This window comes from Neodiprion fabricii, chromosome 2 (genome assembly GCF_021155785.1).
Source record: "Neodiprion fabricii isolate iyNeoFabr1 chromosome 2, iyNeoFabr1.1, whole genome shotgun sequence".
In the NCBI taxonomy this organism is placed as follows: Eukaryota; Metazoa; Arthropoda; class Insecta; order Hymenoptera; family Diprionidae; genus Neodiprion; species Neodiprion fabricii.
In genome coordinates, this window is record NC_060240.1 from 893,642 (window position 1) to 908,757 (window position 15,116).

Here is a 15,116-nt window from a genome sequence, read left to right on the forward strand (position 1 = left end):
TGCTTTGGGGCAAATGCTGAAATAACAATGATAGATACAATAACAATAGTTCAAATATTCGTGTGAAAATACATAGATGACTGTTTGTTCCATGGTGCAGGGGAATTACCCATCGAGTTGTGCTTCGACGTGCCGAGGAAGAGGTAGACCAAGACCGGGAAGAAGGCCATGTAGATACCGATCACCGGAGACACGTTTCCCAATATGGCGTAGGCCATACCCTGCGGAATGTGCATAACGGCGACGGTGACGCCAGCGACAAGATCGCCGGATATTTCGCGTCTCCATCCGTATTTCGGGAGCCAATTGGTCAAAGGAATCGTCCGGCGTAAAAAATCGCCGAGGCTGAAGCTCCGGCACTTCTTCGAGACTGCTTTACCGACTGAAAAAGGAAAAATCGTTACGGAAAATCAGGCGGCTATCCACTGGCTTAAACTCAACTCACTCGGTGTTTTGGGCTTCGTGTAATCGCAGACGCGCTGCAGTTCGTTGAGCTGATAAACGGGCCTTCTAACGGTGACTTCCGGGCCGATGTCCGCCATTTTGGTCCGGTCTCTGTCTACGAGCAGAAACGACCTTTGGGTAGTGTGGTCGGTTTTATTGACCGTCGTCGACATTGACACTATCGCATCTCTTGCGACAGTGCAGAAACACTTTTCCTTTTTTGCCGGTTTTCATCGATCGAAATCGGAGCAGACACGTTGTACGATTTCTTCAGCTCGACCAACGAACCGTGTCGTCGTAATTCTCGAGGTGACTGACAAGATATTTAAGATGAAAAAAACACTTGCGTAATCCCGCGACACCGACGATTATTACCGAAGAAACTTTACCGCCGTGATCTCCGTGTCGATCATTTCACGATATCGAGAAGATTCGTGCCAGGTACCATGAAATCTTCTACCAATTAATTTTCAAACTCAGCCACCGGCTTATGAAAACTGTAGATTCATTCGAATTTTACTACCTTCGGCGTTATAGGAATCGGTTATCAGATTATAACCATTTCAAATCGACGGGAGGTTCTCTTTCAAAGACCCGATGTTTTCTCAATTTCAAATATCTCAGTAAATTCATCCAGTGTGCTGATAAAGTAGAAGGCTTACTTACGTGTGAAGAGGTTCAGATCCGATTTTCGAGGTATCTAAACGTCATGAACGGATCGTCGACTAAATGCCAAGCGCACTGTCCGCTAGGCGAAGTAAAGGAACACTAAACGTAGTCCGGAAAGCTGAGTAAACAACGTCTAACAACGAGAGGAGATTTCACTGATCTTGACGTAGATCACGCGTCGCCAACTGCAAGTATTGTGGAACAATTTTCGACTACACTTGTGTCTTAAGAGCTCGTTCACAGCGTTGCTTTTACGACGCTATTTGTTCTGTATGAATGGACAAATTTTTCTCTCTCTCTCTCTCTCTCTCTCTATCTAAAATCATGTGGTTTCTTTTTATTATTTTTGTTTTTTTTTCTTATTTCAGTCAGCGTGTGAAACGTGATAATGAATGATAAACGACCAACGCTGTCCTTCGAAGCAACTACCCGAGTTACGCCATCGATCAGGACTCGGGAAAAGGTACGAGGACGTTGTAGTTTTCACTGTTCTGGCACTGAGATTTCTCAACGTGGACGGTATTACGAACAAGTATCGCTTGTGCAGCGATAACGACGTAATTATTAACGAGCAAACATGGAAGCGCGCACTGCAACTCTTTGATTTTAAATCAGGTAGCTCACGTTGTCGAAAGATAGATAGGAAGCGTCGACAATGGGAGCTTACTTACATGACTATCTTTATTTGCATTTACGCGAAGTTTTCTTATCAATGGCAAAGATAACGTTGGCCCAAGATCCGCTTCGTGTTTTTCTCTCTCCCTCTCTCTCGGCATGTTTGTGTAAGCTCGAAGTGGAGCGTGTGTCAGGCTCTTGCGAAAATGGATTAAAGAACTCGTGTGAAAAGATGGTGAAAATAAGCGATTCTATTACCGATACAATTTCTAACGTCTCCGTTGGCCGCGTCTTTGCGAGGCAGCAAAGTATAAGTTTCCGACAGCAAAAGCAACAGATGAGGCTGTCAGAAAAATTATTAATCCTGCACGTTTGAATACGAACGTAAAAAGAGTGATTTATACCGGGGGTAGTGCGGTGGTACTTGAGGGCGACTCGCTTGATGTTGATGTAATTAGGGAACAGGAATTAGGGATTGTACACGATGTTCCGATTGATCTCGAAGCATCCGATGTTGTTAATTGTATTATCAACCAGAATCGGTCTGGCTGTGAACTTGATTCTGTTAAGGTAGTTTACATGTACCCGCCGCGTAACTCCAGGAATGTCCGCTCGTGTATAATCGAAGTTTCGCCCGAACGTCGTAAAGCTTTGTTATCGAAGGTATCCTGGAACGAAGCGCGCGACGCATTTTGATCTTGTAATTTCTAAGGCAAGTCCGAATTATTTGCGTGATTCGCTTTTTGTCTCGTGCGCGGCAAAAGTGGAACAAACTCCCGATTTGCGTTAGGAACATGTACGAACGCCCTTGCTTTACGCGGCATCTGTTTGCCCGTTTGTTTAGTAAATTTAAATGTGATAATGGGTTGTAAGTAACACCATTGGTGTGTAGCCTAGGCTAGTTATTAGTCACTAATTTTGTTTGCGCCCTTCTTTGTTATTTTTTCTCTTTTTTTATTACACTAATACTTGCTTTGTTTTCTTTTTGTATACTTCATTAGTCCGAATACTAATAAGATTGTTATAATATTAAGCTTTGTATAATGCGGTGTAATGCGAGTAAATATTATCTACTACCATATGTAAATAATCACCTTGATATGTATATTTTCCATAATCCTTAGGCAATACGGGAACTCTAGTCATTGACTTCTGGATCCCTAGCCTCTAATAAATCTAATCTAATCTAATCTAGTCTCTCTCTATCGGTTTTTTACTCACCAAATTACGCCCAGGTACAGTTTGCCTGTAATGTATGTTTGCCTGTACATCCGGGTCATTAAAATCAAATTAAAACTGGAGCACACAGCAGCATTAGTAGAGGCATCGACTACTGAGTTACACTCAAGAACCTTCCGACCATTCGGAAACGTGTATCGACTCTTACCGGCGCCCGTTTAGTTCAGACACTCTTTAAAAGCCCCAAAAATCGGAGAACCGATTGACTTGTTGAATGCTCGCGCAACAGTCTTCGACTTATTCTTCTCCCTGTTTTCTCGTACAACATTTTGCGTGCTGGAGGGAAATTATCGGGCAGAGAGCGTGAGACAGAGAGAGAGAGAGAGTAAAATTGTAGACTGATTGGACGACTTTTAAAAATAGACTTCCAGTGGTCTCGTTGAGAAGCAGGCAGTTTGTCTGCGTGGGAGTGACTCGAGAGCAAAAACGTGACAGTCTCTATGGAAATTGACCAGGACTGAGTATCGATATAATCCTCCAGTCTCAACGCAGAAGGGTGAAACCCCGATTCGCTCTCATCCTTCGTCGTGGTTGGAGGTCGTCAGAGCTGAAGGAAAATGCAGTGATGTCCGTGAATGTAAAAAACTTCGGTTGATCGTGAGAAAAAAATTGATTTTAGGATGAGATGAGACGGGATCGGCGAAGGAATATTTGCACAGATTGAAAATGAGTCGAAATGTGATTAGTACGTTTTTTCTACGTGTCTATTTATTATGAAAATATAATACAAAACATCCTATGTTGTATTACATAGATAACAATGCTTGATTAACGTTTTATTTTTTCTTTCTTTCCATTTTTTATTTATTTATTTTTTTTTTATTTTTTTCATCATCATCGTCATCGTCATCATTTAATTTATTTATTCACCTCTCATATTCTCTTCGACTTCGTTGATTTTTATTTATTTATTTATTTTTATTCGTTTGGTTGTTTGTTATTTCTTTACGTTTTCTTTCGTTGCTGTTTTATGTTATTTGTTTCAAACATCACCCCGTTCAAGCAACGTGTGTGAGAAGCCATGTTTTACAGAGGTTACGGACATGTCTCGTGGAGAAAAGTGTCCAACTTTACAGTGTGATGATCGAGAAAGAGAGATATTAGTAGAGGCATCGTGTCTCGACGCGCGAAAGATTGATAAGATTGAATCAAAAGTCGGCTTTACAATTTATTCAGTGTATAATGTTATATATTTTTCGACATCGATGGACCCAAGCGGACCCAGCGAGTCGCGTTATGCTGCACGAATTGTATAATATTACCTTTCAGCGCAGAACTGTCGGATAGCAATGCGGAGTTTTGTATTAGCACTAGAGTTACAAATAATACAAACGTATGTAAATATTCGTTATATGTGTCTTTTTTTTTTTTTTTTTTTTCTTTTTTTCAACTTTTTGTTTTACTTTTTTTCATCTCTACATATATACATACATATATGTATATACATATATATGTATAATATAATAGTTTCTCTTAATACAAGAAAGAAGCTTAAAGTTTAATCATCTAGCGTCACTATCCTTTGAAATTTATTAATTTACTTATTTTTTTGGGAATTTTTATTTTATCATATTTTTTTTCTCCTCATCCTCCTCCTACTCCTCCTCCTTTCGCCTCACTAAATTTATTTCACTACAGGTGCTACTGCGACTGGTGCCTCGGATGAAACGGCAATATTTATTTACTAGAGGGCGGTATATATGCGTGTGTGTGTATAAGTATAACCACCCAGTTTTCAGCGATGGGATAAATTAGTTTTTTCAACAAGCCTACAATACGGAAGAACGACCGATAATCGTTAAATCGATTTTCGAAAAAAAACGTACCTTGCCTGCGTCGAAGGACTGTGTGTTCATAAAAATTCGACAATATTCGATGTTACGCTCAACGAGCCCAGAAGAGAAATGTGCGCGTGGCACAATTTTCATCGGAAAATCGAAGAACCGTTATTTCGTATTTGAAATAAAATTCGCTGTTCCGCGGGTCCGTTCGCTCAAATTTAATCTAGTTACATACATACCTAGGGTTCGAGTCTGACGGGGAAAAGGAAAAGCCGGAGAATATTTTCGAGATATTATATATCGGTGGATCCGGAGATGTAGGCTTAACTTCACATACCGAGGTTTCAAGGCTTCCGACTACAATACGACTTACACGTACAACGATACACATAATTGACTGTAGATAATTGGCTCTAGTTTTTTCGCCTCCTTTTTCAAAAAAAATTATTATAATCTCGTTAGCGAATAATCGAATGGACCGCAAACGGGAATGAGATGTGTAAAAAAAAAAAAAAAATCATCCCGAGGCACCGTGCGAAATACGTCAGCAGTCTACGGGTTAATTAATTTACATCTCGTTACTTATATTATCGTCACTATTGACATAGCAATTGTTATTGTTATTGTTGTTGTTGTTGTTGTTGTTGTTGTTGTTGTTTTTTTTTTTTTTTTTTTTTTGTTTGTTGTTGTTGTTGTTGTTGCTGCTGCTACTAATCTTTTTATCATTATTGTTATTACAATTAATCGCTACGCGATGCTTGCGTATTGTATAATATCATTAGGTCTATATCACTACCTCGCAGGCATGTCGCGTGCCTCTCGAGGCCTGACCTCCTCCTCCCTGTCATAAGCCATCATCATCGGATGTACGATACGAGAACGCTGCGGCAACGGATCTATAACGTAATCTACGTACGTATAATCGTAATGTCTATATACGTGTGTCCAACGTACTATTCAATTTATCGTTTTCGTTGGTTTTTTTTTCTTTTTTTTTTTTTTTTTTTGCTCCTCACACTTTGCAAACTTCTTTTAACTCTATCGTCATGTATATATTATAATCATATTGTGTGTATAATAATATGTATAATGCATATCAGGCGTTGTGATTATTATTATATATATTATGTATTATATATATATATGTATACCTACGCTGTTTATCATTATTATTATAACATCGTTTGAGCAAAAATTTTGAAACAATTCGCATATTGACGCACGCCAGCGACGATATAATATTGAAAATCAAACGATGATCCGAAAATCAATTACACATTTGGATTCGATTGGATCTATCATGACGAGGAAAACGTTTGATACCCCTACACTTGTCTCTTTCTATCTTCCATGAAATGTATCGGTTATTACAATCATTTACGTATATTAATGCAGGTCGTAGGGCCGATTTTCATCATTGACACGATATACAAGGGGGGTATTAAAATAAATATTATTATTTGCCTATATTTTCTTTTTTTTTTTTTTTTTCTTCTTCAACGTTTTTCGGAGGCCGGACCGCGGGTGGAAAGCTGGGTGCTGCCTACTGCGGCATTACACTTTGTTTATTAATATAATATATATTTATCATTATCTATATGTTTCTATGATTTATTATATTATTTATGTAACCTACTATACATATTCGCTAAATGTATTATCAACTACGGGCGATATTATCACTACTGTCAGAGTATCGTTATACCTATATATAATAATAATCAATATTATATATTAAATGTCTTCGTAATTTAAATAATAATAGTAATATACTTGCAGCGTGTCATTGCCGTTGCGCCTTACGTTCTAGTTTAGCATACGAAGTGAATTCCTAACGACTGCACGCTCCGTCTTCTGCTAAAATTTCACGCCCATGCGCTACAACGGCTGTTTGGCAGGATGACCAACTGTATCTAACCTCAAAAATTTTTCCCACTTACAAATTTAGCGTAACTGTACCAAGTTTTCGAAATTCATGATGCTCACGAATTGGAGCACGTGGGCGTTAAAGTGTAGCAGACGACGAGCCGTGCGGTCGTTAGAAATTCACTCTGTGTACCTTACACTCGTGCAACAACATTGCGTTCAATTGTTAAATCTCGTTTCACTTATCGTTATCGTAATTACTGTTGTTGTTGTTGTTGTTGTTGTTGTCATTCTTGTCGCTGGTATCATTATTATTACATAACTCTATATTGCTCTTTGTATTGCTCGAGTGGCAGCTTCAGCCCTACTTATTATATTTCATGCACGTTATAATATAATAATATCATATCAACTCATTGCAACATTGTGTTGTATGCTTAAAATTATTGTTTTTCGTCCAAATATCATGCAGACGATTATCCCATGTACCTTTATCACCTACATCTCATATTATTATTATTATTATTATTATTATTATTATTATTATTATTGTTATTATTAATATTATTGACGAAACGATAAATAATTAAGTATCATACTTATATACTGCTTCTACTCGTTGATATATGTTTTAAAAATTTTTTTTTTCTTTGCATCATTGTTCTCAATCGTCATTTGTTATTATTATTCATTTTATTATCATCGGCTAAATAATTTTTTGTTTATTCATTGTGTCGTGTCTTCGTTTTTTTTTTTTTTTTTTGTTTTTTTGTTGTTTTTTTTTTTTTTTTTTGTCAAGGGCAATTTTGCAGCATTTTTTTCTCTCGTAATATAATCAACATATTTCTATAAATATAGTTAACTTTATTATATGCGTGTTACTGCACTATTTTTCTTTTGCTCTCGTTTTTTCCCCCACTCTCTGCTTCCTCATTTTCGTTTATTTAAGTAAAAGCTATAAAATATGGATACGATTTGCTATTGAAAATTATCTATGAATATATATATCATCAACTGAAAATACCAGCGAAATCGGTATAATATATATATATATGTAGTCTAATTATCTACCTATAGATTATTATATAAGTATGCATATTATAACTATAAAGTTTAATATATTATGTATAACATAACATATTATACCGTAACGTAGTTATCTTTCTGCATTTCGTCTCATGTTATTCTCACCGCGTTACGATGTAACACATATGTATGTATATTAGGGTGTGAAAAATAACATTGTTTTTTTTTTTTTTTTTACTCGAACGCTCATCAAAGTTACGGCAAAGAATCTCAAATAGTTTCTCTCATCCAAATATGTGCTCTTAATATTAATATTTAGAGATGCCTATTTTGTTTCGCCCATTTTTCATTTGAATAACACGTAAAGAAAATCGAGAAAATTTTTTTGTTGTTCCACTTTCCAAAATTTTTTCAAATTTTCTTCACGTGTTATTTAAATGCAAAATCGATAAAACAAAATGGGCACCTCTGAATATCAATATTAAGAGCTCATATTTCGATGAGATGTATTGTTTGAGATGTTGTACTGGAATTTTGATGCGCATTTGTGGAAAAACAAAAAAAAAATTTCTTTTTTTTAACACACCCTAATGTATATGCGTGTATATTATGCGTTTTTATATGTGTGTGTGTGTGTGTGTTGTGGGTTGTACGTGTACGCGTACCGATAACGCAAATCGTTTATCATTGTAGAAAAAAAAACGCCCAAAACTTTCATAGCAAATGATCTATACTACATTACATAATTGCTGCGGACATAGCAGTCGATATAATGTTTATAATAATAATAACTTGCATACTATCAATAAATTTAATCTACTTTCTAATCAACTTTTTTTCTGCTCGCCGAAGGTTTCAGCTTTATAATATTTAATAACAGTTCTGCCGTTTTCTTGTTGAAACCTTACAACTTTATCCTAATTATTTATTTCATTTATCAATTATATATGAATACATATTTATATGTATACATGTATATGTGTATATATGTATATATATATATACATATGTTATCATTATTAAATTATTATTTTTTTTTTAATTTGTGTATTTTCGTTTAAAAATTACGGGTATTAATTAGTTAATTAGTCGATTAATTCTTTTCTCGAGAGACGAGCGTCGCCGGATTTCCCAGCAGACGCTCATCCTCGCCTACGTCGTTATTGCTTCTGAATACCCCGGCTTCCGTGGGACGTCCATTCGGAACAATATCCTGTAAATATCAGTCGTGGGGTATCACTATATCATACTCTATACGTATATTATGTAATCTTCGATAATACCTAACGTCGCTAATTCAGTCATAGCCGAAAGAATTTTCAATATTCGCTAATAATAAATGCGTTCAATAATAAATTATAATCAACCAGTGGGTCGCGAGTCGCTCGATATTACCCTAATAAGCAAAAGGTGATGCACATCCTGTAGCCTATAATATTCGTTAGGTATTTCGTTCGCTTATCACATCGTCAACGTCCTGCCGGTAAACGCGTTTACGTAAAGCGAGCATCTTTCACGCGTTTTTCCACGCGTGTTTTCCGAACACAATTCAACCGTTTCTATAACGGTCGAGTCAGTCTGCGAATGCGCGTGCGCGGAGTACTGGAAAGACCACTTTTACGTCCTAGGAGTAGAAAGTGGTCTTTTCCGTACTCCGCGCATGCGCCGTCGCGAACAAATCTGACATTCTGCGACCCTAACCTCAATTTCGTGCTTCGCGAAAACCCGCGTGACATACTCTTGTTATATGAATAATCGTTTGCAGCAAGGAGGCGACGGTCTTTTCGCCTCGCGTATTTTCAATATTCGTCTTCGGTTCACCTGCGACTCGTATTGCAACCAAACTTCCGCTCGGCCCGAAAAGACCAAGTTTGCCTCCTTGTTACACAATATAATACGTTCGGCCTATAGATATAATAATTGCAGTACAATCCTAAATAGCACTTCTTGCATTTAATACCGATGTCTTAACCCTTTCAGCCACATATTTTTCAACTCAATGTTTTGGCTTGAATTTGGTTATTCGAGGGTTTTTTGGGCTCGCCGATGACGAATCGGAAGTTAGAATTTGATAATTTCTAAATCCAAGATGGCGGATCCAATATGGCGGGTGTAAGGTCGAAAAACCTATCAAAATTCGATGATTTTAGGCGAAACTTGTTACTCGGTGGTTTTCGGCGTTGCTGATCACAAATCTGAAGTCAGAATTAATAATGAACTGTGATAAGCCTAGGATATAAAAATTTTTGAGATAGGACGTTGAGCATATCCCACGGTAACTGAAAGGGTTAAGCGCTGCGAGACAATTTTCTTTTCCACGCCGTTACGGTTTCTCTTTTCACTCCAACTGGAAATCCTCTGATTATTCCATTTTTCCATGTCTTCGTCAAGATTCTTGTTTCTTCTTCCTCTCTCGTTTTATAATCGAGGGTGACGTGGTGGTTATTGTACATAATAATAACTCCCTCACAGATAAACGCGGGGATATAATTCTCAGACAGATATTACGTGTTTTTTTTTTTTTTGTTGTTTTTTCTTTTCTTTACATTTATAAATACATCTTTGATTGATCATAATGCATACGCGTGGGTCTATTAAATCGTTAATTGACACGAGAATATTTATTTATATCACGCACGTATGTTGTGCGTACAACAATGTTATTATATTATTGACGCGCTTTATTAAAGATCACCGAAATTTAGGCACTTTTTGCAAATACAAATCAAACGGCCGATCAACCAGTAAATAAATGAAAAAAAAAATCGACAAGAAACAGATGAGAGTAATGCTTGAAAATCTTTGCTTTCTATTGTATCTTTGAATTGTGTATATCTATACGTATAACCTACGTTAAAAAATGTATAATTTCTCAAATATAACAGCTCTGCACACTTTTTTCTTCACAAAAGATAAAATTATACTTGTACACATTTTTACGCGTTATCAAAAATTCGTTTCTGCCGACTATCAGGCGGTAGTAATATTATTATCAAACACCGTGATCCGAACTGACAAGTTATAAATGACAAATATAATCCAACACTCAATGCATCGTGATATCATTGCTTTGAAAAAGTAAGCCCGTTGGAATAACGCGTGCGCGTGAAACTTTCTTCTGCATTTCTTTGGTGAAAATTCTTACCGTTTTGTATTATATATATATATATATATACACTTAAATAGGTGCAGCATGTAAACGATGGCTGTATAATTATACGAGTAGTACGTGAAGCGTTGCAATGATGGCTTGACGTTTACTTTCATCAGCTATTTTATTAATTTATTAATGTGAAAATAAATTCTGGAAACGTAAGAAGAAGAAAACTGATCTAGAGAAATCAGGCGAACAAATTGACATTGAAGTTAATTTCGTCTCCCTCGTTAAATTTCGGCGTTTTATCAAACTTCTCCTCACTTGTTGCAACTTAAGGATGTATTGGCTATAAATTCTCAACCAAAAGTGAGTCTCATCGATATTATTGAATACTTTGTGGCGGGATGAAAATTGGAAAAAAATTTACCGCAATAAAGACGACAAGAAAATTAAATTTTATTAATACTAAGTCCCGAAAGTTATCAATACATTCTTTAAACAAAACAATGTTTAACAAATTTTCAATAAATGTTTTGTTTTTTTTTTTTTTGTCGTGTGAAATAAATACGTTGATTTTTCTGAATACACCTGAATTTTTAACGAATTTTTGCATTATTTCTCATTTTGAAAATTTTTAATTTTTTTCGTAAAACGTTTTACATTACAATTAAAGCGTTTCCGGCGCATTGAAGGAATAGTTTCCTAACCACAGAATTTGAAAAATTCGAAACAATGAAAACATTCTTTAAACATTCATGCGTATTCAGAAAAATTGACAAATTCATTTCGCATACCAGAAAAAAAAAAATATCAAAAGGACTAAAAATGTTTTAACCAATGTTTTGTTTAAAGAATTCAACGATAACTTTGGTGTATTATCGTCATTCAAATTAAATTTTCTTACCGTCATTAACGTGGCTGATTGTTTTCCGATTTCCATTTTATAATAACGTATTCAATATCGTCGACGAGACTGACTCTCTATTGATAATGTACGGCCAATACATCCTTAATTTCAATTATTTGCCATCTCCTTCTTTCATTTGATCTGCGAATTAACACCAATTAGACTGATATATCAGCGGCACAAGATCTGGAATCACGCCTGTTTCCTTTTCTTCATTAATCGCAATTGTTTTTCCTCCTTTCTCTTCCCTCCCTTTTGTATTTCTCCTTTTTGTTATTAACATCGATCTTCGTCGCTTAATTTATATCACCTTGTTATTCCCGCAAATTCTCTCCGGTTATTCCCTTGTAATTTCACTCAGCGTTCCCTCACCATATACGATAATATACTATGCGTGTTATTATATACATATATATATATATCAATATCTCGCGATCATGTTTAAATTACACTTGTTGTTAATATCTCGCCGTCCGATACACAGGACGGATAATTTAGGTAAGATACATCTATAACATACATGTATGTATATGTATATAACAATTTACTTACGCGAATTTCAAACACAATTATTCAAATTTTTTTGCTTTTGTTTTTTCGTGCCACTGTTTTTTTTTCTATTTCTTTTTTGTTTTCTTTTCTTTTTTTTTTTTTTGCTTCTTCTTGGCCTCAGATGCGGTACACCGATATTTATCGAATATTGGCCCACAGGGGGACCCATTTCTTGCCAGTTATAATAGTTATCATTATAGTTACTTACATAAACTTATGCGTTACGCGTAATAATAATAATAATAATAATAATAATAATAATAATAATAACAATAATAATTTCATAATCGTTGTCGCTACTGCTAGCACTATTACCGCTACTACTGCTATTACTATTATTATTATTATTATTATTATTACTACTACTACTACTGCTACTATTATTATTATTATTATCTTAATATTAATAATATTATTACTGGTGTCGCTGCGCTATTGCGATTCATATATATAGTTACGTATAATAACTATTATATATTTGTATACATAAATAATTTCTATAAATGTGTGTATATACATATATATGTATATATATATATATAGGTATTTGCGTGTGTGTGAGTGTGTTTCTAAGTTATGTGATCGTATCGTTGAATTATAATTGAATAATAATAATAATAATAATAATAATAATAACAACAACAACATTGCAATCTGTCTGCGAGCAAGTTTTCATCTATTTCAGGATGTATGAAAAACATATTTACGTATATATATATATATACAATACACTCGATTCACCCGGATATTTTTTTATCAATTGAACAATAGTAGTAAACGATTTGTCGATCGTATCGGCGAAGTAAACGTTCTTCAACTGATCCATAATTTTAGAAATATGAAAAAAAAATTAGGTGAAAATCTAATCCAGTCAAACTTTGTTTTGAAATTTGTTATTGATCGATGGGTTTCGATTTGGAGAGAAGGGCGGGATGAGATGTTCTTAAGAAAAAAAAAAAAATAAAAAAACAATGTTCACAGCTTTCTAAAATTCACACAACAACCTAGGCGGAATGTTCGAAAGGGGGTAAAAAAATTTACGATACATGATATACTCGTACATATATGTATAGTGAGAAAAAAAATGAAGAAATTTTTCACCACTCCGATAAATAAAAAGTAATTGAAATTAGGAGTGATTTGTTGCAACCATTTTTCTGTCACATATATTACACGACCTAATATGATTGCGAGCCTGTGTCGGTGTGTTAAATAAATTTAAGCAACCGATGTTAATCGTCATTTTATGCGGCCGGCCCAACTACAGCCGGTTTATTATACAAGTGAACCACGGTGATTGAACCAGGTGCGCAGGTTCTTAATTATTTTAAACAAATGTAATACGTCATATTTTTCTCATACATATATACGTGCATATTTTAACATATAGGGAATTAATCTCGTTGTCTCGGAATAACGCAGGTATATTGTATTATGTATGTATGTATGTATAATTTATATTCCGTTTCAACGTAAAACGTCGGTGAGCCATGTACTATATGCATATATATGCATATATATATATATAAGTATATATCCATACATACTCTAATACGTACGCATTTACAACTATGATCCTTACCTCGCGTACACGCTAGATAATATAATTGTTTCAACAAACTGTTATAAATATTCAATCGCTACAATATAATAATTAATGTATATAATATTATATTTGAACACATCGTCATCTAAAGTTCATGCTTTTATTCAAGCGCATATTATGTGTGTGCGTGTGTGTGTGTGTGTGTGTGTGGGTGAGTGTGTGGGTGTAATATATATATATATATATATATACACATAATTATATATATATATATATATATTGATACACAATAATAATAATAATAATAATAATACGTTTATACGTATATTTAATTACATAATACTACGTTTCAACAAGCGGGTATCTATATTTTTTTAAACAAAACTGTTCCCTCGGAATAATGCATCAGTCTGGAATTCTTTTTTTTTTTCTTTTTTTTGGGATTAATTAATTTAGTTTAATTTAACTTGAATGTTTACGTTGCGATTTTGTTGTTTTGTGTTATTTTATTTTATTTTTTTTTTTCCTTTCTTTTTCTTTCTTTCGACGTTTTTTTCCTCGTCGTTCAATTCTTCGAATTTACATATTCTCATTCATTATTATACATGTATTTATTTTTTCATCTTGTCTTCTCTCACGTTTGTTGTCTATATTATCACATATTACATCATGTGCAATAATAATTTTAATACGTATTACATGATCGTAGATCGCGATTAAATGGTTGTGTCTGTAACCATAAAATACGCGATCTGTAACAGCCTGATTTATCCAAATTTTACAACAATTAGAGGCAGAATAGTCGAGAGAGTGAGAGTGAGAGTGAGAGTGAGAGAGAGAGAGAGAGAGAGAGAGAGAAAGAGTGAGAGAGAGAGAGAGTACAGCTCGAGAATATTTAGGATGCTATGAATAAGTTGGAAACGGCAGATACGAAGAGGAAGTTGAGTCAATTAGACGAACAAAATTTCGAGGAAACAATAACTAGTATAGTTTACCTAAAAATATCTTAGATACGATTTTCATTCAATTACCTATGTATATATATATATACATATACATGTATATACATACCTAATATAAACGTATATACAAATGTATATATATAATGCATATAGTTATGGTATAATAATCTAAATGGTGGAAGCAAATTTGAATCGCGAGAATTTTTATAGTAGTTTAGAGTTTATAGTTTTATAGTGTTGGTATAATAGTTGATTAAGCTAATTAGTTGGTTAGTGTTTGTGTTTGTATTATACGCATACAATTACCGATCTACGTGTATCGTCGTGTTTTTTAAAACGTTATTATAACGAATTATTTAGTCAACTTTTTTCTACTTTTTTTTTTCTACTTTTTGTTTTTCTTTTTTTTTAT

At 34.6% G+C, this 15,116-nt stretch overlaps 1 protein-coding gene across 3 annotated transcripts in view; it reads right to left on the bottom strand.

Annotated features, from left to right (window-relative positions):
• The window catches only part of LOC124175345 (solute carrier family 26 member 10-like), a 33,612-nt gene that overhangs the window by 5,982 nt on the left and 12,514 nt on the right, over positions 1-15,116 (bottom strand). Inside the window, exons 1-3 of one of the 3 annotated variants that reach the window (XM_046555493.1) lie at positions 1,111-1,497; positions 446-555; positions 110-382 (exon numbers count right to left, since the gene is read on the bottom strand). In XM_046555493.1, coding sequence (XP_046411449.1) covers positions 110-382; positions 446-542 — 370 coding nt within the window. In that variant the 5' untranslated portion in view covers positions 543-555; positions 1,111-1,497. Of the gene's footprint in view, positions 1-109; positions 383-445; positions 560-1,110; positions 1,498-15,116 lie in introns of those variants that run through there. The other 2 variants (XM_046555492.1, XM_046555491.1) reach the window with 2 other exon arrangements.